Source organism: Clarias gariepinus, chromosome 10 (genome assembly GCF_024256425.1).
Source record: "Clarias gariepinus isolate MV-2021 ecotype Netherlands chromosome 10, CGAR_prim_01v2, whole genome shotgun sequence".
Classification (NCBI taxonomy): Eukaryota; Metazoa; Chordata; class Actinopteri; order Siluriformes; family Clariidae; genus Clarias; species Clarias gariepinus.
In genome coordinates, this window is record NC_071109.1 from 18,462,802 (window position 1) to 18,490,056 (window position 27,255).

The following is a 27,255-nucleotide window of genomic DNA, read 5'->3' on the forward strand; positions in this document are numbered from 1 at the left end:
CCATGTCTAGGTTTAAAGCTTGATTCATGGATTTTCAATCTAAAAACCTAATATATATATATATATATATATATATATATATATATATATAAAATCTGAACATTAGCCAATAAAGACTAATTACATGCATATGCAGCTGCTCAGTGAGGGTGACACATGCACTAAACAAAACAAGGAAAAAAACGCAGAAATGTTTTCTGTAAGTTTCATAAATTGTTCATTACAGTGACGCGTCATGATGTGTGTTTACTGTTTATGACTGCATCACAACAGCAGAGGGTGCTGAAAGGTAAATCCTGATGTGTGTGATCAGTGGATTCTGTTTCTGTGCCTAATAACTTGTAACCTTTTGGTCTTTTTCCCCAATCAAACAGACCAAAAATATGATGATATAGAGTGGAATAAGGTAAGATCTCAAAGGGGCTTATAGCTCACCTCCCTCATCAAACTATTCAAGACTGTGGGGTTGGGCATGAACTTTCAATTATTTGTGTGTGTGTGCATGCAGAGAGAGAGAGAGAGAGAGAGAGAGAGATGTTTTGCTTTTGGTGGGTGAGGGCCAGACATTTTGCTGAGTTAGGGAGAGGCAGAAAAGCCAGGCCGCTGCCAGTGGAGAAAAAAATGGAGAAAGAAAGGAAAAAAAAAAAGAAAAGGGATGAAGGAGGAGCAAGTATGTGGAAGGACAGAGAGGGAATGATCATATCCATATGGAGGAGGAGGCTGCTCCCTTAACTTCCTGAGACTGACTGAAGCAAACAGGGAAAGAGGGAAATGGCACGAGATCAGAGAGATAGAAAGAACTGAGTGTTGTATGCACAAACATTGATTTGCAGGTGAGTCAGACATGGAATACCATCTTGTTGAGTCTGTCAGTGTTCTAAAGAGCATGTAAGAGCAAGCTTTTTCTGTAGAGCTGTTCTTTAAGAGAATGAGACAGTGGGCTGGACTTGGTTTCACACACCAGTGATCAAGTGAAGTTACTCAGACGAATTCTTTCTAAAGTGTTTTTTTTTGTTTTTTTTGTTAGCTCTCTTCCTTTTCTGCCATCTGGAGCAGTGAAACAGTGAAGCACTTCCTTCGTCTGCTCGGTGCTCGTGTGTGCTGTTGGCTGCAACCCCGGCGTCGCTGTGGTAGCAATTTTAGGGTCAGGAAGACATTGTTTTCCTCATGCACATCTCTGCACATGACGTCTAGCCATGTCTGATGTATGGAAACTACTTCGTAATGGACTCCCAGCTACATTTCACTGCACTTCAGTGGAGGTTGCAGATACCAGCTGAACTTCTCTGAGGGGTTCCTCCCCCTTGTTTTCCTTATAAGGCTAAAACGACTGAGTGGAAAATCATTTGAATTTTGTGGTGGCTCTGCTCTGACGTGCGCTTGGATGCCAAACCAGCTTTTTTTTCTTTTCTTTTTTTTTCTTAGCTTTTACTTCCTCTTGTTGGAAGCGATTTTAATACCGGTGATTTGTTTAAGAGACAGTATCAGATGCTTTTGATAGTAGTTACACAAGAGTTGTTTTTCTGACCTTTCAGCATCAGCTGTCCAACTTTGCTCTGGGAGTAACACAGCAAAGAAGGAACCCCTCTGAAGATCATCCTCCATATGAATAAGCGCCAAATATTCCTTCTGAAGGAACTGGTCCTGGAGACACCCTCAAGATTGCATGCAGTTCTGGGAAAACAAACATACTTTTTTGGCAACACAGTATTTGGCATCGGAGATGGTGGATTAGTTTGAAGTTGAAAATACTTTGAAGTTATTTATGTCTTGCAGGGATGAGAGAATTGTATGAGCTGAGGTCTTCTTGTGACCCTCTCCTTGAGCATTTCTCTGCTTGTGTTGGATCATTTTTTTGGGATTGCTTCCACCTATTTGTTTATCGTGGCAGATAGATATAAGGATTCCGACATTATTCGATAGTGGCCTTTTTGGGTCAGAATGACTGCACCAGCATGGTACCACAGGGACATCAGTCGGGTTCAAGCAGAGGAGCTGTTGGCTCGGGCTGGGAAGGACGGCAGTTTCCTGGTGCGGGACAGTGAGTCTGTGCCTGGTGCCTATGCACTTTGTCTACTGTAAGTATCACCCACACCCACATATGCAGTTGATTTACACACACACACCAACTTCAGCCCTCATCCATACTTTCTGGCATGCTGATTATATCAGCAAAAACCTCACCAGATGGAACTCGCACAGGATTTCTGACACTTTCTCTTAGTGTGCAATATGCTCTTAGCAAACCCACATGGTATTTCTTTGAAGTTGTTTATTTCCAAGAATATGAGTGAGTATGAGTCATCACACTCTCTTTTCCTCTAGATGCTGTCCTACATGAGGTCTTTTAAAATGTATACGTTAAACATACCTACATTGGGACCCCTGAGACTGAGGCTAGAAGGGACCGCCTTGTTGAATAACTCCATCATTCAGTAACTTGGAGGAATTTTTAGTTTTTTTTGCATGACCTCTGTCTAGCTTTTCGAAGAATTGTCTGACGTTTATAATCAAATAGAAATTGAAGTTGCTATTGCCAGTTTGAGCCTTCCTGATTCCTGGTCGATCAGAATCGTTTCGAGTAATAAACTCCCCTTTTCTTTACCTGGCCTCTGAAAGGAAAAACTGAGGTCCAGAGACTGTAATGATCCCCTTTTTACAGACATTCCTGAAGCACGATGCCTCCTGCATTTAGTGTTGTTTTTTCTGCTCCCCCATTTTTTTTAATACTATGTCTACCCTTTACCCTTTCATCCTTCTCTTTTTCACTTCCTTTCACTGCCACCTTAGTGTTCTACATGACTCAACTCCTCTTTCTGTCTCTTATCTCTATTCTTCATGTTCTTCCTCATATATACCTTGTACTCAGTGTAGCTTGTTTGTATTTATAAGCCAAAGGCATTTGAATTTGTTTTTGTGACATATTCCTATGATCCAAAAGTGGCTGAATCACAATGTAGCATTATTAATAATAGCTGAAAAGAGACTAATGGCAGATAAACAAACTATATTGGCTGGTAACAGGGTCATTGTGTGGTATAGCATCAATCACTTACAGTTGTAGTTTGTATATTGGTTATTGTGGTCACTTCAACATTTATTGTGCAATTTCTTTTCTTTTACTATGGCTAATAATAATTTTTGTGCTGTCTATAGATTCCAGCGGCATGTTCACACTTACCGTATTCTTCCTGACGCAGATGGGTTACTGGCTGTTCAGGTGAGGGAAACACATTGTTAGCTACTAAAGACAAAATTATTCTATTATGTTTAATGTTTCTAAAATCCTTATTAAATAATTCATTTGGTATCAAATTGTAATATCAAGAAAGTTTCATAGTATTTGCCGTAAAATGCATGGGATTTTGTTACAAGTGAGTGTAACGTTTTCAATTCCTGAAAATATACAAACTCAAGGGGACAAGAGGAACAGTGCAATTCTTGTGCTTCAAGTGGGATTTGGTTTTGTTCCAGCAGTGTTTGTTGTGTGTGTGGCTCCAAGTGACTGCATGTCTGGTGAATGACCTCAGTAGTTATCTGAGTAAATGATGTGTTTCGCACAGATTCCTCCAACACCCACACGTAGTAGCTATCCCATGCAGAATGGCTAAAATGGTCATTTTCTATGAGCTTGTGTGTGTGTTTGTGATTATAATATTAAGATTTATACATATAAAATGTATAAAATAAACATTAAACAGATTTTTGCATCTAATAGTCTTATCTGGGATGTAAATACTTTACCTTAATATTTTTTGTATTCTTACTTATCTTAGTATTGTTGCTGTTCTGTTGTTGTTTTTCAACTAAAGACAGATGGAAATGAACCCAACATTTGCAGAAGTAAAACGCAGCTCTTCTATAATCAATCTAAGACACACACACACACACAAACATTTTGTTTGTCTTATTATCCCTATGAGAAGCTTTTATTTAGTTATTAATTTATGTATTTAATAAAAACTTTTAACCTTTAAAATTATTAATACATTATAATACATAATATATAATACATTACATCCCCTTTTCGTTATAAGGTTCTATCTGACTTTTTTAATTGTCGAAATTCACTTATTTATATTTTCGTGTTCTGTGACAATGCTGTCTCAGACGTGCATTTTTGGACTCTTTTATTTGCAACAAAAAAGGTACTGCACAGTTTTGGTAACTGGGGTGCAAGCATTTAAAGTTAAACAGTCAGATATTCCTATTTTTGTGGGGATGTTTGATCAATACCAATATACAGTATAAGGACATGTCTGCCAACCCGGACTACACTTAGCCTCCTGCCCCCCGCTCCACGAAAAGCCCCAAAACACACACATACTTTTTTGGTTTTCTGTCAGCGCTGCTTTGTGGTTGTTTCTCTCTTTAGAAGTAAGAATAGTTGCTGGTTTCTTGGTTCAGTTTATTTAAGTGGCAGATTTTTCCAGTCCAGTCTCTCCCACTGTCTCTTTCTGTCCTTTTAATCGTTTTACAAGAAGTGCTTTTTCTCCAGTCTGGAGGAAAATGCTGCTGTTTGAAGAATTTTTGGCAATCAGAGTGGATTGGTTGACTGAATATGCCAAAATGGTGTTGTCTACGATTCTAGGAACATACAAAATCCTGGAAGGATAGTGCTGAACTGTCAACTTCATGGGAAAAATATGCTTAAGATATAAATAGATAGAACAGAATGTAGATTGTTTAAATGCTTGGTGAAGTTGCTTTGTTAAAAAAAAAAAACTGACAGTAAAAATCATAGCTGTGTTTTTTTTTTAGTGAGAGCATTTTCACACACAGTGTATTGAGAACTCACAGGATTGGGACTGAACAGATGTGTGGCTATAAGAAATCCACTTGATAGTGAGTCTAGTCATTAAAAAAGATTTGACTTTATATTAGTGGAAAAAGGTCCTGTGGTTTAAGGAGTTCAGACTGACCCTAGTGATGAGTGCATCAGGGTAAGATAAGAAATGCATGAATTGATGCACCTATCATGCATAGTTCACTGTACTGTTCAAACCTCTGGAGTCAGTGGTATGATCTGGGGGTTATTTCAGTTGGTCAGGTCTAGACTCAGCAATGTTATGTGGCATCAGGACCAGGTTGAATGACCAGGTTATCACATCAATGTTTTTTTCCTTTCCTGATATTGCAGACAAATTCCAGGACACCAATTGTAAAAGAGTGATTGTGAACCATATGGAATAATTTTGACATATGAACTGGACACCAAATCATGTGACTTTTTTGGCTGGGCAATGTATTGTACATATTAAATATATCTATGTTTTGTTTGTGGAAATCAGATGGTACAATGATAACCACTTTTCACATTTACCATAAACAGAATAGTTTTAGAAACAGGACCAAAGAAGCCATGTCATTGTCTTGGGGATGTAGGTTACAATGATAACAACCTATACTAACCAAGTCAAAATACCCCATAATCTCAGTGATACCCACATATATACTTGGATGCAGGTATAAAGTATGTGCTTAAAACACATGCAATAGATTTGTATGATTGGTTGTATAGTTCAACTGTTTTCAAACTGATCCGCAGGTTTTTACTGAGAAATCTACAGTATGTTTACATTTTTTATAATAGTGGATAAAAAAAGCTGGGCTTGTGCTTATTTCAGATCTCTATGAACATTGGGCAGTTTCCATAACACTGCTTTGCTTGACATTATAAAAGGGTTGTGAATGCTTTGCAGAGGGGTAAAGGTGCTTTATGCAGTTAAGCATAAAGAGCTGACCATGACCCATTTATAGATGCTTAGGGGTAAGCAGTAAGTTAGCAATATCTGTCTGTTTTACATGTTTATATACAAAAACGAATTCCTTTTTCTTTCTCTGTCTGTGTGTGTATGTGGGTGGAATTGCTTTTTTACAGACAACACAGGGAGTGCAGGTGAATTGTTTTCGGACTCTTGGTGATCTGGTTTTGGGATACCAGCAACCTCATAAAGGCCTGGTGATCCCCTTGCTGTATCCAGTAGTGCGTGAGACAGAACTAGTGGATGAGAGCTCAGGTAAGACACACAAACACACACACACATTTGTCTTAGTGTCCTTGAGAGAATTTTGTGATAATTACTAATGCAGCTGTTTAATGCTGTTTCTATACTTTAACCTTAACCTTTTATCCCCCCAAGTAATTTGGAATATTTTAGCCGGCACAATGGCGTAGTGATACACGATAATAAAGGTTAAGGAAAAAATATAAATAAATAAATAAACAAATATATATATATATATATATATATATATATATATATATATATATATTAACCTTAACCTTTTTAAGTGATCAGAAACTTTTGTGAGGTAGTATACAGTATATACTGTCATTTTTATATTTGACTGTTGTTCTGCTTATTGCACTCCTGGTTAGACCTAAACTGCATTTCGTTGCCTTGGACTTGTACATGTGTAATGACAATACAGTTGAATCTAATCTAATCTAATCTATATATATACTCAGCAAAAAAAGAAACGTCCTCTGACTGTCTTTACTTTCAGTAAACTTAATGTGTAAATATTTGTATGAACACTAAAAGAGTCAACACATAAGACATAAACTAGAAATGTTTCACAATGTGTCCCTAAATGAAGGGAGGCTCAAAATCAAAAGTACCAGTCAGTATCTGGTGTGGCCACCAGCTGCTTGAAGTACTGCAGTGCATCTCCTCCTCATGGACTGCCTATTGTGGACAGTCTGAGCACTGATGGAGGGATTGTGTGTTCCTGGTGTGACTCGGGCAGTTGTTGTGGCCATCCTGTACCTGTCACGCAGGTGTGATATTCGGATGTACCGATCCTGTGCAGGTGCTGTTACACGTGGTCTTCCACTGCGAGGATGATCAGCTGTCCTTCCTGTCTCCCTGTAGCGCTGTCTTAGGCGTCTCACAGTGCGGACATGGCAATTTATTGCACTAGACACATCAGCAGTCCTCATGCCTCCCTGCAGCATGCCTAATGCACGTTCACGCAGATGAGTAGGGACCCTGGGCATCTTTCTTTGGGTGTTTTTCACAGTCGGTAGACAAGTCTTTTTAGTGTCCTGCGTTTTTAGAACAGTGACCTTAAATGCCTACTTTCTGTAAGCTGTTAAGGTCTTAACGACCATTCCACAGGTGCATGTTAATTAATTGATTATGGTTAATTGAACATGCATGGAAAACATTGTTTAAACCGTTTACAATGAAGATCTGTAAAGTTATTTGGATTTTTACAACATTATTGTTGAAATACACAGTCCTGAAAAAGGGACGTTTCTTTTTTTGCTGAGTATATATTCTACCAGTCACATATAAAAATGACAGTATATATACTTCATCTCAAAAGTTTCTGATCACTTGCAAATTTTTGTTTAGTGACTTTATTTTCTACATTCTACAGCAATACTTGGGATTTCAAAACTATCTAATAACACATATGGAATTAAGTAATTATGTAACAATAACAACAACAACAACAGTCTGTTGTTATTTTAAGATATGAAAGTCAGCTGTTCTGGAATAGTTCTTGTGAACAGTATTGTCAAGTGCGTTTGCAAAACCCATCAAGCACCATGATGTACCTTCAGTACTGCTTTACAATGTAGAAAGAACTAAAAAGAAGTAAAAAACAAGAACGACCATAAAGTTAGAATGTGATCCCAAACTTTTAGGCGGTAGTGTATATAAAGAATTTATATATATATATACAGTGGAACCTCGGATTACGAGTAACGTGGTTTACGAGTGTTTTGCAAGACGAGCAACAATTTTTTATAATTCTTTACTTGAAAAACGAGCATTGTCTTAGTTAACGAGCACCGAGTATCATGTTTCATGCATGCGCTTCTTGTTTTAACAACGAGCGTTACGTCATCACAAGTGAGCCAACGGTTTTTCTCTCTCTTGCTGCAGAATTGTAGGTAATCGTCTCTCCTGCTGGGTGAATACACACACGCGATGTGTGTGTGTGTGTGTGAGATGTGCATGTGCGCGCGCGCACACATACACATACACACATTAACGGAGAGACCGTTTTTAAAACCGTTTAAAAATTAGCAAGGAACATCGCTAGTCACACTCGCGTGAGTGCATACTAACGGGATTACTACTGTAAAGTAAAACAACAACAACAACAAAAATTAAACAGCTCCTCACCTTTGAAAAAAGTCGCGACAGAGAAGAGTTTGTGTGTTTGTTTGGCAACCTGAGAGAAAAGGACCGTAAACGCGAGCAAGCCCGCCTTCAGCCCCCCTCCTCTTAGGTTGCCAAATAAACACAATTTAAGTTTCTATTACTGTATTTCCTATGGGAAAATTAAATTTGGTTTACGAGTGTTTTGGAATACGAGCCTACTTCCGGAACGAATTAAGCTCGTAATCCGAGGTTCCACTGTATATATATATATATATATATATATATATATATATATATATATATATATATATATTTGCAGTATACTTGTCACTTAGATATACAAAAACAGGTTGTTCATGCTGGTAAAGACTAAAATTAAAATCTTTACTAGTTTGTCCTCAGTTTGATGGGATATTTCTATTTGGAAAATTTAGCTCATGAAAGTTCATAGAGGGAATATTTTTTAAATGCATAAACAGAACTGTATTCCCGAATCTATCATTGTGGTTTTCATAATGTTATGTGTTCATGTTGTAGACGGGGACGATGAGAAGCCAGGGTCACTGTGGAACCCTGGGGCTTCCTCTTCTGCAGCCCAGGCGCCCTCTACAGCCCAGTCAACTCCTGCAACTCAAACACCACCATCCCAGCTCCTGCTGCATAGACTGCAGGGCATCACCACAACCAGGTGAAAGCCTACAGCTTTTTATATCACACATGCACCTTTCTATATTACATCATTACAGTCTACTGGATTTGAGGGTGACATCCTGTTCAAAACCAAGTACGGTACAGGGAGATACATCTTTGTCAGAAATGAATGGCATGGAATTAAAAATGGTGAATCTTATGTGTTTCTTTGTGTGTGTGTGTGTGTGTGTGTGTGTGTGTGTGTGTGTGTGTGTGTACAGTAATGTGGCTTCTGAGATGGTAGCTCTGCTGGGTGAGTATTTGCGTGGTGATGTGACCCTGGATCTTGAGAGTGTAAAGAAAGGAGACTCAGGACTACACTTTCTCCAGCGAATTCTCTGCACTACATGCCATAAACTGCACAGGTACCACTTCACTCCTTATAGAACAGAAATTTAAAATTCATTATGAATGGTGAAAATAGCAGGTGAAAATGGCATGTACTGTATCTGTGTGCATGTGTGTTTACTCAATATTAATATAGGAAAGTGGCTCTCAAACATTTTGCAGCCAGGGACTGTAAAATAAATTCCACTAAGGATAAATAATTTTTTGGCCTATTATTTAGGCTAATTATTTTAGCCTTATTATGTGAAACTTTTAGCAAATTATTAGAGCTACAGTACAGTGATATTTGTCACTATAGAAGGATAATATGGCCAAAAGTATTTGGACACCCAAACATCATACACCTACTGTAAGGGCCTTTCCCAGACCGTTGCTGTAAAGACAAAGAAATGGATGTTATTATAGGAGGGATTTGGTTATGTAGTTAAAAATGCATTAATAGCCAAACAGACATTTTAGGAGTACCTTTTTTTGAATTATTGAGGTGTGGATCAAATCTTATCTTAAGTCTCCAGGCACATAGTCTGATAACCGAGACATATTAAATATATTCAATTTAATTAAACTGAAGTTATGTAACCATACATTATTACAGCGCAGCTTTAGAGGAATAGAAGTTTTTATATAAATTCTAAAATGTAAGAAATATATATTTTATATTTATACTGTAGCTATATTAAAATGTCCCTAATGAGCAAGCAAAATATAATAGCTTCAGTAATTGTGGTTTCCAACCCTTAAAAAAAACTTTGGCCCCCTGAACTGTTCTAGAAAATACTGCTATAATCTACGATAAAACAGAAGTATATATATATACATATGTCTATCTCTAATTCTGGTCTCTACAGTGAGATTGATCAGACAATGTCCAGTTTGGAGACCCTGGCCAAAGTCTTTGACCATCCAAGCTGTCCTTTGACCTGTCCCAAAATCCAGGTAAATAATATGATCCATAGTTAAAATTTAGATTTATCTTTACACTTGAAACAATGTAAATACTTTAAAATATATATTTGTTTCATTTTGGCACACTCCTTAAAATGCCAAAATTGCATCTTTTTTGTACTTAATATGTACATTTTAATGATCAGACACTGATACCTGAGATCTGATTCTAGATCACCATCACCAAGTCCAGGCCTAACATATTTCAAATAATTTGTTATCTCTTTATTTTAACACATGGAATATAACTTCACTAACACATCTAATTTTTCTATCAAAAGCACACAAAAGACATAAAATCCAAGACAAGGCTTAATCTGTGACAATTTCCTCTTCAGGTATCATGTAAAAAAGTAATTTGGTTTCTGAAAAAAAAAAAAAAAATTCCATACATACATTTTTATCAACTGACAACTGTAACAACAGTAAGTAAAGGTTATTTTCCAAATTAGGTTTTCATTCATATGGCCAGAATTCTCACATAGTTTCCAAACTTAAAGGCCAATGTGTTGTGTGTTGTTACAGAAGTGTTAAGAGACTAAAGTATATATATATATATATATATATATATATATATATAAATTCCATTAAATATAAATTGAAATAACATTACTTTGGCCAAGTCTAATATTTATATGTCCTGTTTTAAATTCTGTAGAATATAGCCAAGTGTCCAGAAGAGAACCTTGATACTCTGCTCTACAAACTAACATCTCTGTGCAACCTGCTATCTTCTCTAGAAAAGAGGGTATACAAAAACATGACTACTTCATCAGTAACGATTCAGACATGATGCATAAGAAATATTTATTTCTTTGTTTCTTTCATTTTGTTATATTTAAACTCTGGCATGACTTTCACAGGTTCTCACTGCCCTCCAAGAAGCTGTGACCAATCACAACCTTTCTGTGCAGCCAGTGTCTGTACCTGAGCCTGTATCACCTGTTAAATCTCCTGCCAAGGTCTTCCCTGTGCACAGCTTCCAGGTAAATTTCTATTTCTCATCCATTAGCATAACCATGCCAGTTATCCAGGGCGCAGCCAGATCTATAACAATGGCTTGCCTAGGTTAGACATAATATCTTTATTGGGGTGATAAGCTAGAGTGGAGTGGAATAATAATCCACTACTGAAAATGACAGTGAGGTTACAGCTAGCTGTATATGGCTCAAGTAGGATCTTCAGACATTATTAAAGGCTTGCCTTACAAATTACACAAAAGTCATAGCTAACATGACATTAAGCTGCACAGTATGCTTGCACAGACAATTAAATAGTATCAACCGATGGTAGCCAATGATCACAAACCAAACAAATGTGGTCAGGAACGGTTTATTACTGTATTAACTAGCTTGTTTGTTCTTGTCTGACATTACGCTCACTTGTGATCCTCTCCATTGGACAGGGACTGAAAAAACATTTACATTTCCCAGTGGTGTTTCTCATGTACAAAGAGATTCATTGTAGGGTTTGTTTATTTTACAAAATAGCTTTTTACAGTAAGATTCTTATGACACTTTTAACCACATTGACTACTACTAGTGCTACTATTACTATTATTATTATTATTATTATTATTATTATTATTAATGTTTCATATCAGCATGAAAAAATCTTTATCTGTTTGCTTTACCCATGATAAATGCAGGTGTGAATTTGTACATATTTAGGTGAAGGTTGTCAGGTATGGAAGGCAGATGGTATCAGTGGACGTGAACAATGGTGTGCTGCTTTTTGACAGGAAGACTGGCACATTTGGAATTGAGACAATCACACACGAAAGGAGTAAGTCTGCCAGCATTACTACAGGACAAAATAACTTGGTTATACTCTAGTATTACTGAATAACTTGTTAACCAAGTTATCTACTAAAACGATCTTAAATTATACAACTAAACTATACAGTTTTTTATAAACTATACTTCCATTTTATTGTTATGTATGTATGAATGTCAGTTGTACAGGTGGTAAAGTTTCAGAGCAGCCCAGCTAAGCTGAAGATGGTTGTGGACAGTCACCACAAGCCTCCAAGGGAGCTTCTGTTTGAGAGCTTTAAGGTCAGTCAAAAAAGAAAAAAAAAAAGAATTATGTAGGGAATAAAACACAACAAGGTGTGTAGTTATTAAAAAAAATGTTAGTGTTCGGAAGTGTAACATTATTAAGTATAACATTATAGTGTTTTATTCCTTTTTTGCCACATAAATTTGCCAGTGCTAATTTTATTCATTAATTAAAGCAGCACGTGTCTTACTCTTTATCATTTTAAAATTGCATTTAGTATTGTGTCATTTTCATTAATAATAAATATAAATGATTTATAGTATCTTACAGTAAAATAAATAATCTCTTACAGTATGTATAAACAGTTGTTCCTTCTGTATCTTCACCACAAAATAAATCCTGTGATAGCTTAAGTTATTATTATTATTATTATTATTATTATTATTATTATATGCTTGTTATGCTGCAGAGAACTCAAGAAGCCCAAAGTTTTATTTTAGTGCTAAAAATAGAGGAGGAAAAAAAAAATCTGAATTAACAATGAAAGTTTTATGTCTAAGAACACAGAATCACAATAAATCTTTTTAAGTGAAATATATTAACATGTCATTGTGTTTCCCTGCAGAAAAGAGAGGCTTTCTGCCAGCTCCTGCGGCTGATGAAGAACAGACACTCTCAACAGATTGAGCCAGATGTCATCTCTGTATTTGTGGGCACATGGAACATGGGTAATGCTGTGAATTATAGTTTAAAATTTACTGCATACTTTATCTATTTTATATAGCGCTTACGAAATTGTGGCTATGTGGTAATCATTATGTACTGGTTTATTTTATGCAGAATTCTGTGAAAGCTTCAATGGTCTTGTTGTGTCTGTATGGCAATTTTGAAGTTTGTTTAAATTTATACAAAGTCAGATGAAGTTATCTACCCTACCCCGACCCATACTTCTAACATTATCTTTTATAATACATTTTTCAAAATTATAATTTTTGCAGATTGTTACAAATTTATACTTTTTATTTACTATTTATTAACTATTAAACTGGCACAGGACTTATTCCTTAGTGGCACCGAAGTGTATGTGGAGTTCCTTAGAAATAATACATCTGGCCAAATGTTAAAGCAGCATATGCGGAAAATGTCTGTGAGAGTCCTAGTCACGTCCAGTTAACTAATATAATGGAGGCATGGTTGAATGACTGCAAAAAAGGGACTATATTCCAGTTTGTTCAGGATTTTAATGGCCTGCAGGTTGAAACTGTTCTTCTGCCTTCTGGTTCTGGCTAGAGTTCGGTGGGCATGATGGGAGCCTGGTAAACAGTCCATGTGGCGCATGATTGTAGTCAGTAGTAATGTTGAGAGCATTAGACATTGTGCATTAAAGATGTCCTGTAAATCTGTGAGCTTGGTGCCAGTAAACCCTTGTAACATGATGTTTGGACGTATTTTCAGGTCAAGTTCACCTCCCCTTATTCATATAAGACAATTCCATAAAGAATTGAAAACAAGTAAGATTAATGTTACTTTACCTTTTTGTACTGTAGGTGGCTCCCCCCCTCCCCCTACTCTACAGTCCTGGGCTACTTGCTGTGGTTTGGGATTGACTCCTGATGACTCCACTGCTTGCCTGCCTCATGACATTTATGCATTTGGCACTCAGGACAATCCTCAAGGAGAAAAGGAGTGGATAGAACATATTAAAGCCACACTAAAAAATGCTACCCATATAGACTTTAAACAGGTTAGAGACTGGCAACATGACTAGAGACAGCACATGTTGACATTATGCATACATACATTAATATAGTAATATATTAATAAGCTTTTATTATTATTATTATTATTATTATTATTATTATTATTATTATTATTATTATTATTATTGACTTCTCCTGTTCATCTGTTTCCTGTGCTGTGCTTAAATGTCCTGTAGGTGGCACTGCAGTCTCTATGGAACATCAGACTGGCTGTGTTTGTAAAACCAGAGCATGAGGGTCGTATTAGCCAAGTAAACACAGCAAGTGTAAAAACAGGACTGGGAAATACACTTGGTAAAAAACTTTGATAAGGGCTGAATCTCTCTCTCTCTCTCTCTCTCTCTCTCTCTCTCTCTCTCTCGCTCTCATCATGGCTTACAGCCAAATGTCGAACAGATAGGAGCAAATCATTAAGCTCAGGTTAATATACACAGACAACCTTCAAGAGAGCAGAATAGCTCAAATATTTCAGAGTTGCTCTCACTTGAAATAGATTGCATACATGTTAACAAAAAAAATGTACGCACCATTATATTATTGTCAGTCCATTAGTATATTATATAGCCTGGTATTTATGTCTGCTGCCTAACAACATTAAAACATGCTATAATATAGCATTTATAACATGTATATCATTAAACAGCAATTTTTTTTTCTGAATGGTTGCAGGAAACAAGGGGGCGGTAGGGATCTCCTTCCTCCTTAATGGCACGTCAATGGGCTTTGTGAACTGTCATTTGACCTCTGGTAGTGAGAAAGCGCTTCGGTATGAACTCACCCACAACCCCACACCCTATAAACGCTTCCCTTCCTGTCATTCGCTTATTTAACAGTCACAAGTTTAGTGATGACAAATTTCACAGATAACTCATTGTGTCATGGTTTCACTGCTGCAACACAACTTTCTAGCCATGTACACTGTATCCTAAATGCACAGGATGTTCATAAGACGAGCAACAAATCAAACCGAACAACAGAACACAGTCATGAGAGTAACTGTAGTACTGTAGGCCCCGAGCCACCTTGGCCGAGAATGTCATCTTCAAAAAGTTTGCACTATTACAGTAAAATGTTTTACCATTCTGTGCATACAGTCTTCTTTAAATGTCAGTTGTTTTTTTATGGCTTCATTCATGAAAAATTTCAGTCCCATTTTGACTTGGAACATTAAGAATGCAAAGAATGGGATATATTTAAGAATGACTACTAATTGTTCTTCACTTCTTTTCAGGAGGAACCAGAATTTTCAAGACATCCTCAGACTGTTATCTCTGGGGGAACGGCAGCTTGCTGCCTTCGACATCAGCCTGCGCTTTACTCATCTCTTCTGGTGTGGGGACCTGAACTATCGCCTGGATCTTGATGTTGAGGTTATCTAGGCTTTACGTGGTCGCCCTTTTTGCATTCGACTCTTAAAAAAAAAAAAATAGAGTATTTGATGTTATTTCTGTGCCATTAAATTTTTTGGGTTATTTTGATGAGAATCTAATTTGCCTAGTCATTGCAATCTTTAATGGATTTTTATTTACTTAAGTTTGTTTTAGCTGTGATTGAGAGATCGAGGCAACTCCTGCCTGATATATGGTTGGTCTTTCTTCTGCAGGACATTTTAAAGCATGTTTCAAAGCGGGAGTTTGATGAACTGATGTATGCAGACCAGCTGACCAGAGAGCGCCATAAGAGAAAAGCCTTTTTTAACTTCAGTAAGGACATACTTGGTTTCATGTCCCATTCTAAAAAACAATTGATTATTTCATGCTTTTTGATAGCAAGTTCTGAGTTTGGAAAAAATCCGATTAATACATCCATAATTCCATGCCACATCTGACAACCAAAACCTTGCTTAATGCTTTACAGCATAATGTCGAGATTGCATAGTATCATTCTAAATTCTATAGACTTGCCAGACTTTATCTTAACACTATTTGCTCAGTATATCTTAATTTCACTGAATAGCAGTAATATGAAAATATGTCTTCATCTTTATTGAAACATTAACGGTGTTAACATTAACATGCAAAAACATAATTTGTGATGGAAAAGGGTAGAAGACTGCAATTTGGTATGCAATCACATTTTAAACCATTACATGTGCAATAGCCATACAGTAAGGTCATATCTGACATTATAAAAGTTTTCTCTAACATTATGTTTTCTTTGTCTTTCTCATTCTCAAGAGGAAGAGAAAATCACATTTCCACCCACCTACCGGTATGAGCGGGGCTCCAGAGAGTGCTACCTATGGCAGAAATACAAGACTAGTGGGGTAGAGCTCACTTTATTACATTTATTTTCAGCTTAATAGTCTACTGAAGTCTTTTAATGGAGTTTGCATCACCAGTTGTTAACAGTTTTATTTTGAAATATATGTTGTACATATGGTGGTGTAGTGGTTAGCACTGTCGCCTTGCACCTCCAGGGGCTGGGTTTGATTCCCGTCTCTGTGTGCGTGGAATTTGCATGTTCTCCCTGTGCTTGGTGGGTTCCTTCCGTGCACCCCGGGTTACTTCCACAGTCTTCACAGTCCTTAACTCCCAAATTACCCGTAGTGTGTGTGTGTGTGTGTGTGTGTGTGTGTATGCGTGTGTGCCCTGAGATGGATTGGCACCCTGTTCAGGGCTTACCCCACCTCATGCCCTAAGTCTCATAGGATAGGCTTCAGGCCACCTGTGACCCTGAATACAGGATAAAGCGGAACAGGATAGGATATAGGATTTTTGCTGTATGCATGCTGGTATACTAACTTATTTTAAAGGTTTAAATGCATCCCAACCCAAATGGAATATTAGGAATAGCATGAATGCCTTTAGATATGACATCATTCGAACTAGGACAGAATATTACAGAGTTCAGCTTACTAACAACTTTTTTTCCTCCCACATGTTTTTCCACTGACTGTGGCCATATGGTAATTGTCTCCCCCATAAGACATCTGCACAATCTACACTGCAGACAGACATTAACCAACATCCTGTATAACTGCTATATCATTCTGCCTTTACTATCATGAAACATCACCAAGATTTAAATAGGAACATATTTGACACTATTTTCATTCCTTGGGACAGAGGGTCATAATTCATTTGACCACTACTGTGTTGAGTAATGTACTGTGATCTGTTCAATGTTAATAACAGATGAAATGCTGTGATATAATGTGAATTACATACAGTTTTATACAATTCGTAAGAGCCTAATCCACAAGGCTCTCACAAATACAATACAAATACAATGTACAATATGCAACACACACACACACACACACACACACACACACACACACACACACACACAAAACACACAAATTAACATTCCAGTTTGGTCTGTCTTCAGGTGCGGGTAAACGGACCTTCATGGTGTGATCGTGTCCTATGGAAATCCTATCCAGAGACTTACAGCACTTGTACTTCATATGGTGTGTTAAGATACTCAAAATGTACATATTTATTATAAATTAATAACAACAACAACAATAATAATAATAATAATAATAATAATATCAGGGCAGTCATTCACACACTATGATGTCATAGGGGTTATGTCATAGTGTTTGTGCAATAATAATAATAACAATAATAATAGTACTTTTTGTCAAGTTGTTTTTATTCCTTATAATTCCTTATTATTCCTTATAATTAATTGGGCTATATATTTTTCTGATAAAAATATACAAATCATCTTCTATTTTTTGGTATTTTCTAAAACATACATGTGAAAATTGCTGTATAATAAACCTAAATAACTTGTTTGACACACTAGATCAAACTATTAAAAATGTGTAAAAATGAATTGTTGAAAAGGTATGAGTTTGATGTTCACCATGCTTTAAACAAAGTCTTGTTGTTGGTCTTTCGGCTGCTCCCGGCAAGGGGTCGCCACAGCGGAATACCCAGTCCGCACTACAACTTGGCACTGGTTTTACGCTGGATGCCCTTCCTGACGCAACCCTCCCATTTTATCCGGCTTGAGACAGTGGCTGGGGTTTGAGCATTGGCTGGGAATTGAACCCTTTAAGCAAAGTCTTATTATAACATTTTGCAGTTACTGGCTTTTTTTTTTTGGACGCCTTCGGTGTCACTAGCATCCAACCGAAGCTGCTAAAATGACATCACAAATAATCACATAATGATGTAATAAACATATAAAAACTTCCCTATTTGTAACAAACCCCAAAACTAAAACTCTCAAAAACTAAACTGCATTCAGTAAAATTTTCAATGATAAGCTAAAAAAGTAAAAAATATTTTCTCAGAACACATTTGCAGACACCACAACACTACTCTATGGTCACCATCAGAGTCATATCCTGTCTGCCTTGCAGTTTAAAAAAACACATCATTTGACCACAATATCATAATCAGTTAACAATAGCAATACAACAAATGACTTGGGGTTAGGCAGTATGACTTAGGCAGCGAATGCAGCGTTAATAAAAATAGATTTCTGAGTTTAGCCAACTTGAATACCTTTGTTCACATGTCTTAACTTTTTATTGTTAGTCAAAAACATTTTGGTCAAACAGGACAATAATTATAAATTTTAGATAACTATTTTGCAGGCAGTACCGCTCAGCTGGGAGTTGAACACATGCTCTTTAGATTGATTGGCCAGTTTAATGGCTTTTATTTGTTAATTTGTCTGTCAGAAAATGGTGAACGTTTTAGTTTTTTTTTTTTATCTGGTCCATTGGTCTCATCACATGTCCGGAGTTATTATCTGGAGATTGTGAGTTTAAATCCCAGTTTATCAGATTGGCTGTACTTTCAGGAAGATAGTCTTATATTGACTGTTGGCCAATCATGTGTGCCTCTGTGTGTGGATGAATAAAGATGTTAACAAAACAATTCTTGTTCTGTTTGCCCAAATAATTTTTGACTGACAAAACTTAAGTAATGTGAACAAAATGTTCATTTGAGTTACTGTACCTGATCAATTAACAACTAGCTTTCCATCTTAAATCTGTACGGTATGTTAGATCGATGACAAGAAAAAAAAAAAAGATTGCATCATGCTTTAATATTTTGCCTTTTTTAAATCGTGCAGTTACAGCTGTCAGGAGCATCTGTAGCATACAGGAGCTAGTCCTGTTTCGGTAGTTTGTGTTGTAAACTTGCCAAATTCAGAAGTGTGTTAATTCATGATATTTTTCATTGTGAATTCTTTTAAGTGTAGTCATTTCTTGCAGGTTGTACTGATGACATCTTTACCAGTGATCACTCTCCTGTTTTTGCAACATTTCATGTCAGTGTGGCCGCACAGTTCCCCAAACCAGGTCAGTAAATGGTGTAAAATGGCTACTTTCTCTTTCATCTGGCGTATTGCAATGACTTATGACTTAAGTTGTGGATTACAAAGCGACGAATTACTGGACCATCCAGCAAAGAAAACATTACACTTACTGGAAATGGGTTAAGAACTGTCCAACTTATTATTAAAACCTGAATGGATTGTGCTGACCAATCAACTTTTTGGAAACAGTGTGGTCAGAAAAAAACCTATGATCCTGAATGCACTGAATAAGCAAATTATTTAATTCATGGATTTTTTCCCCTGATGGTACAGGCATATACCAGTATCTGATTTGTAAAAAGGGTCCATAATTCATAATTTATTTATAATTTACACTCAGATGATTTGAAATTGATTTAAATCATGCTGTGTTTGATTCTTAAGACTCTCTTGTGGAACAAATGTATCTTTTTGCTTTGGTGTTAGACTCAAGTTTGGATCGATCCTGGATTGAACTGGGTACAGTTGAGGCTATAGTGAAAACTGCCAGCAAGGCCAAGTTCTTTATTGAATTTCACTCTCGATGCCTCGAAGGTGCTTTTCTTCATCAGTTTTAAAGGAACCTATTTAATCTATAAATTTGTTTGTATTGCTGTCTTCTACTACAATATATTTCTTATTTCTTAACATATTTCTTAACATACATAAAAGAGTTCCATGTTTTTCTTTTTCTTTACTTTTCTGTTCAGAGACACGACGTTCTGCAGAAAATGACGCACAGAGCTGTGATGTGCCAGGGTTCCTTAAAATGAGCTGGTCTTCCAAACAGCTGCCCAAGGTTCAAAGATACACCAGAAATGTGACTTTTTCTTAAAGTGTTTAGATCTAAAAGATTAAAGAGCATGTAGTGTCTGATGGAGTGACAGAGTAAACTGGATTCCGGCTACATGCAATAGTTCACAAGTTGGGAAATATACCTATAGTATATATCTATCTATGATCAAAACTCCTAGCCTAGGTCTGTATTGCCGATGTAAAAACAGCAATCCGTTGAGTCAATCTTCTCTCTCTCCAGCTCCAGACTCTTGTCTCAGATATGGAGTATATTCGAGACCAACACTTGCTGTTTTCTGTAAAGTCATGTGATGGCTTTGAGTCATATGGTATGTTGCAATCTCCCTCTTTTTCTTTCTTTACCATGGCCTGGTGTGGTAAAGCATAAATGAATGAGTGCGATAATAATTTGCATGTGGCACATGTGTTATTCCAGGTGAATGCTGTGTGGCTTTGCAGCCCATAGTGGCCAATAACTCAGAGACATTTGAAACGTGCTTGACTCACAGGGGTGAAGAGATGGGTTCCATCCGAGGCCAAATCAAAGTCTATATACCACTAAACAAGTACCGATCACAGGAGAGGAGCTATGGTGAGTTTCACCTTAATTCTTTCATCAGGAAGAAATATGAAATTATTCACACATACTTTTTCTACTTACTTTGTAAAGCTTCCTAGGACTTAATCTTGTCATGTGCTATGGCTCTTCTGCTTTTGGTTCCTCTGTTGCTTTTGCTCTTCTTACTTTTTCATCTGTTATGGCTTCCTCTTTTGGCTTCCTGATAACAGAACTCATAGGGCCTTAGGAAGCTAACTGGAACTGTGCCAGTCTTAGGTATTTTCCCAAATAACTATTTTCATTCTTTACCCACCACAGAATGGATCTGCTTTGAGAAAGATGAAAAGGGATTAATTAGGAGCCCCTGGTCTACCCCACCCATCCAAGCATCCCGTAATCCGTAAGTTGCATATGTCTCCTTTGCTGGTAATACAGAGTGAAACTTCACTTTAAGCCTTTTTCAATAACTTGGATGTACTGAGACTTGACAAACTTAAAAGATCAGTTATTTGGGTTTCAGATTATTTTATTTCAATCTTTTTCAGCGTATCATCATCATCATCCTCCCGCCCAGTGGCTCCTAGTAGCTACACGAATCCCGCTTACTTTATTTTTGAGGGCATTCCCATGTTAAGGCAGTTAGAGGAAGACCCCTCACCCAAAGAACCTCATGTAGTGTGGGCTAAAGACTCTGTGATTCAACTTCCTAAAGTAACAGGGGGGCATAGCCATGACTGCAGAGCTGCCCGCAGGTCTGACTTCACAGAAATTGAAATCCCTGGATCCTTGCCACCTTACACACCTCCTTGTGACCGCCCAACTCATATTAGCCCTCAGTCAATTTCCTCATACCAACTTTTCCCTGGACCAGACCTATCAAATCACCCTCAAAACCAGAAAAACAAGCCTTCGAATACTTCATTTAAGTCACAAATTCAAAGGCATAGCGTAACTCAGGAGTCCATATTATCTACCAAAAAAATAGGAAATGCCAGTCTGAGCAATTCAGTCTTCACACAAGATGCTCATGGGATAGTTAAGAAAGACTATTCCAGGATTCACCAGGAGCGACTAATTCCAGTGCGTAATGGACCAAAGTTATACCCATACATGTCCACCAGAGTTCCCCTCTCCAAAGCATCAGTTCCCTGGGTAGTGGATCAGACTCCTGCAGTTTCAGGAGATAACTCACTCACTGCTCTACAGATTGCCAAATCATTAAGCGAGGTGGATTTTCTGCCAGCGTGCAAAAAGTATCCATCAGACCAAAGCTCTCCTCTACCAAGGCAGTATGGGTATGATTATACCTTAGCCCCTGAGACTGGGTACTGTTGGGATAAAGAGGTGAGTTTTTAGATTTTAAAAAGAAAACACTTATAAAAAATACAGACTACATGTTGCAGTTACTTTAAGTGTTATGTTACAGTTTTAAATGCATAAACATGCACTTAAAGTGTATTAAGAACAAGACAAAGTTCAATTTTAAAAACCAAGGCCATATGTATACCTTCTTCCTTTCTCATTTTTAACAATAAAACATTACTTCCCAACATCTGGAATTCATCGTCCTTTCTAAAATCATAGGACCTAGCACCTGGATCTAGGATCTACTGTTTGGAATAGCAGGGCACTGAGGTCCAAACAGTCCTTTTAGGTATCTAACAATAATTACAACTTCATAACATCAAGTAACCCTCTTATCCAAAGATGAGAGTGCCCTTCTATTACTTGGAGTACTACGGAAGTAAATGATGAATGGAAATAAAATGAATATGGTTTATATGAGATAAAGAAAAACATGATAAAATTAACATGTTTAATAAAATAAACTAAATAATAAATTAATTATTTTATAAAATGAACTCACAGAAGTGTGCAGTATCACAAAAATGTGATCCATAATCTATACCACTGTTCCTATGTGGGGTTGCAGGGGAAGTCAGGGTACACCCTTGTTAGGGTAACAAACCACAGCAGGGCAGAAGCATACACACTCACACACCTATTCTACAATTCTGAAAAGCAAATCAATCTACACCCCATGTCTTTGGAATATGTGGAGAAAACACATCATGCATAGAGAGATCATGCAAACCCCATGCATAAAGACTGCAGACAAGACCAACCGTAGAGATGACAGCCACAAAGCCACAGTGCTGCCATCACAAAAATATACTTATACTAAAAATAAAAATTTTGTGTAACATCTAACAAACTCGTTAATGGAAAAATAATATTCAGTATCAGTGGTCAGTTTATATATATATTTTATATTTATATATATATACTGTGTATATATAGTCACCACATTTGTAGGCCATGCTGTGTCTGGGTGTTGAATTATTATTATTATTATTATTATTATTATTGTTGTTGTTGTTGTTATTATTATTATCATTATTATTATTATTATTATTATTACTTTTAACCAAGTGAAAAAGATTATTTATTTCATTCAACACTGACCCCCCACAAATCCCATTAAATCCATCAGATAGCATCACTATTGACTGACAAGTTGAGTTTATGATCTATATGAAATCTCTGTGTCGAACATGTGTGCAAGTGACATTACTTTGGCACACTTTAATATTAAACTAGCAAACATTATGGCGTTATAGGGTTGAAATTGTGACTGAGTGGTTTATGTTGAATGATGAAAAAAACATATTTATATGTGTGGTGCTGTATATCCACAGCTTGCTATAGAGATAACATCATGGTGATGGAGTAGTTCAATTATGGCACATTCAAAAAATTAGTATTCATACTGAGGCCCAGTATTCCTACCAAAACCTCTGCTGAGGTGCACATAAATTTTAATGTATTCTTTACCTGTGTAAACATGTGGTAATGATGTGCTCTATCTAGGTTTCGGTCCTCCATGGAGCTCCAGAGACAGTACAAGAGCTGCTCAGTAGTCTGGGGCTGCAGCGCTATACACTGGGACTCAGTCTCAATGGCTGGAATGATTTGGATTACTTCAGGTGAGATTGTTACTTTGAAAAGAATATTCAAACAAAAAGAACAATCTTTTCATGTCTAATCAATGCAGTTTTCTTCGTATAAAAATAATCCATAAGGCTACAGGGCGATTGCAGCGTTTTTGAAAATGCTGTTTGTGGAACACTTAATAACATTGGATGTGCTAGTTAAAGAGGCACGTAATGCAACATCAATGAGAATTTAGGACTTCATTTACTGTAGGGATGACACACTAAAATCAATGGCAAAATTGTATAGACACAATTACTGGACTGACACATGTCAAATATCTCCAGCTGTTATTGAGGTCTCACAAATGTCGGAAAAGTTTTATAAAAATAAACATTAGTTGTGCATGTCATTGTGACTGTCACATTTACCAACACTGGTTGTTAGTAGTTGCTCTGTGACAGAGCAAAACCTCTCTCCTTCATATATTATGATCAGTATTTTATCTAAGCTTACGTTAGCTAATTATCAAATTATAATGATAATTTTTGTGCATTATTGTGATTATAGATCAGAGCGCAGAAAAAAGCTAATAATGGCAAGATATCTTATCTGATGCTAAAGTGATAGCTAAACCACAAGGAATAGTTAAATGCTTCAGCAACTAACAGTCAGATGTGTGTATAGGCTATGTGTATCTTTGAGGCTGATTCTAATGAACTATCTGGCTCATAGACGGCTGATGTTGGCTCTACTACTGTCAAGCGTGTTGACACATTTTAGTTTATAAAGTAAAGTAAATATCCAGTCGAACTTTTTCTACAGTTTGAACCTGACAGCTTTGACTGTGAAGGATTTTTTTTATTTACAGTAAATACAGAATTATCATAGTATCTCAAAGAAGCTCAGGAACATTCTAATTCAGAGTATTTTTTCTCCCCTTACTCTATACTGCCTGTAAACATAATATAACCATTATTTTAAAAAATCTTTTTATTTTAATTCAATTGAAATAGGCTTGGGTGTATTAATTCATTATTTTTTAATCATTTGTTTGTTTATTAATTTCTATTTTTCTATTCCTGCATTTTTTATTTTGCATTTTTTTGCCGCTGCCATACTGATGGGTCACAAATAAAATGTCACAATCATATCATTGGTTGTTTAATAGATTTACACACATAAAGAATAAATTAAAATGAATTAAGAAAATAAATAACACAGTACACCCATGGCCAAAAGTTTTGAAAATGACAAATATTAATTTTTTGATTTTGTCAGATGTCACTATGTACCACGGCATTTCTCACCCCTCACTCACTCTAAGAGCTTACTAGATAGGTAGCCTCCCTGTCAGGTGTGCAAAGGGGCGGGTCTACTAGTTTGGCCACAGCTGGTTCCAGGATCAACACTGCAAATATTGACTCTTTGCATAAACTTAATGTAATTGTCAATAAAAGCCTTTAATACTTATAAACTGCTTATGATTATACTTCAGTAACATCTAAAAAAAAGATCCACTGAAACAGAAGACTATGTAAAAATTTAAGAAGACTATGTAAAAATTTATATTTGTGTCATTCTCAAAACTTTTGGTCATGGCTGTACATCACAATACATACAACACCATTACATATATTATAGACAATCTAATGGTTTGGATCTGCTCTATAACATGTAGGAGCATGATTTCTGTAAGGGGTTTAATTGTTCATTCTGAACCAAATGTGTATCTAGGCTCAAACATAATCTTTCTCCTCTTTTCAGTGGAATTACTGAGGAGGATCTGCAGGCTTCTGGTGTAACAAACCCATCTCATCGTAGGAGAATCCTAGAGAATTTGCCCAAGATTTGGGACTGAACACTTGGACGTGGATGACTGCTTTCAATTAGAGTATTTTGCACAAAAAAAGGATTCATGCAACTCTTTGCTTGTGTCTTTGCCTTAGAATTAATTTAGTAATGATGTACATTTGCTTTGTTTGCGTCAGAGTTCACCATGGTTTCAGCCACCACCCAAGTCTTAACTTTTATTTTCTGCCATTCCATCTCTGTTATTTACCTTGTACAAAGTAGTTACATAAATTATATCTGTTTGCAGAGGGACCTCTCCAAGTGGATTTGATCATTTGATTATGATTCATCTTTTATGTCAATAAAAGAGTATGAATGTGGTCAAACCCATGATCCTGGTACTGCTCACATTAAAATGGGAGCTTGACTAAATGTAATTGCTACGTAATCACAATTATACCCTGTTTGTCTGTCATGTTCAAAAAACATGGGCAAGCTAGGAAAATAATAAGGCACTACCTGTAAGCATTGTACATTCCAATAAGTAAAGGGTGTATCTGAAATTTGACGTGTCACAGAAGATTTTAAAACCAGATTGTAAACCGTTGTAGTGTTTGCTTTGACTTCCTATAAAACTATAAAACTATGCAGACTAACTGCTTTGTTCTCATTTTTTATGATGTGGTTTTTTTATGGATCATAAGGAATGACGGTTTTCCTCCCTGATTTGACAAAATTGATTAAACCCCCTGTTCTGGATGGTTTCAAGTAAGTAAGATTTTAAAATATTAAATAATATGAGATTTTTGGAATTCGCCTACACATTTTAAGGTAACAGTGTTTAGATTTCAATTAATGTGAACATTTATTATTTTACATTTTAAACCATTACCACACATAAGACCTTGCAAACCTTCTTTTTTCTCCTTAAAGTTGTTTGACTTACATTTATTAAATGGAACCTTCTCAATGTCATGTAGAGAAATACAAAGTCTAATCTTATTTTGAACTCTACAATGTCTGTATTGTGGGTGGGGGAGATGGCAGGAAAAGGAGAGCAGCAGGGAGTGTAATGACTTTTACACACTATTTCATGTTTCAGCATGTCCCTGTGTTATATTTGTTATTGAGAAGCCGATCTAGTCTGCTGTTTGTTGTCATTTACTGGATGCTTCTCTTTCTTATTTACCTCCAAAATATCCTTTACTATCATATGATGTCATTTGTGGTTTAAACTGGAGAAAACAGAAAAACTTTTAGTTTCCCTTTGACTCTGTGTGAACATGCAGCTCCAGTAGCTTACTCCGCACTAGTCTAAACTTAAAGTCTAGTCTCTACTCCTCTCGACTAAATCCATGTAAAATACTGAACACTGTTTTAGCTTTGAATGGACACTATTCCCAGTGCTCCATTCAGGCCTGATGAGATAAGTGAGTATTTGTCCTTCTCCATTTCCCACTCAGCTTGCTGGCATTCACAACATTGATGCACAGTTTGAACTTCCAGTAAGCCATGATAGGCAAGGAAAACTCAATGCCTTAAAGCCAGACGTAATCCCAACAGCTTTACGGGCTGAGTCACTCTTTGTTTTTATATATAAAAAAAACTCTCAAGGTACAAACATACAATAGATCAGCTAATAATAATAATAATAAATTATAACATTCTGCAGAACCACAAGATAATAATGACTTGAATAAAATAACTCAATAAAATATAGAGTTTTAGGGGTGCGTTTAGTTTTTAAATGTTATTATTCTTTAAGAGATTATACAAATTGCCATATAAAGGATTCCGACTGTAATTGGTGGCCAGGATTGTATTGTATTGTCTCTAAAACCGCTTTCTCTTTATTTAACAATGTATTCAGACTATACATACTTGCAATGTTTCAGCTGCTAAACGCTGTGATTAAACTTAAATCAAGCCATTTTTAGCCATAATTCGGAATACACATTTGTGCCCCTATGACTAAACCCCCTACTAGCTGGTGCACTAGTTGAAGTACCAGTCAACAGTTTTATACACCTTATACAGC

The 27,255-nt window shown here is 36.5% G+C and overlaps 1 protein-coding gene across 1 annotated transcript; it reads left to right on the forward strand.

Moving 5' to 3' along the window:
- The first annotated feature begins 704 nt into the window (after positions 1–704).
- inppl1b (inositol polyphosphate phosphatase-like 1b) lies at positions 705–26,022 on the forward strand. Its single transcript, XM_053506099.1, has 28 exons — positions 705–833; positions 1,028–2,078; positions 3,157–3,220; positions 5,882–6,020; positions 8,661–8,811; positions 9,035–9,178; positions 10,010–10,097; positions 10,765–10,854; positions 10,970–11,092; positions 11,777–11,891; positions 12,063–12,163; positions 12,733–12,835; positions 13,655–13,851; positions 14,044–14,161; positions 14,537–14,633; positions 15,099–15,237; positions 15,471–15,570; positions 16,045–16,133; positions 17,201–17,282; positions 19,053–19,139; positions 19,583–19,690; positions 19,846–19,934; positions 20,172–20,259; positions 20,367–20,522; positions 20,808–20,889; positions 21,035–21,833; positions 23,361–23,476; positions 25,191–26,022. Exons 2-28 carry the CDS (start codon positions 1,942–1,944, stop codon positions 25,282–25,284), a joined length of 3,696 nt encoding a protein of 1,231 aa, XP_053362074.1. The 5' UTR covers positions 705–833; positions 1,028–1,941; the 3' UTR covers positions 25,285–26,022.
- The last annotated feature ends 1,233 nt before the right edge of the window (positions 26,023–27,255 follow it).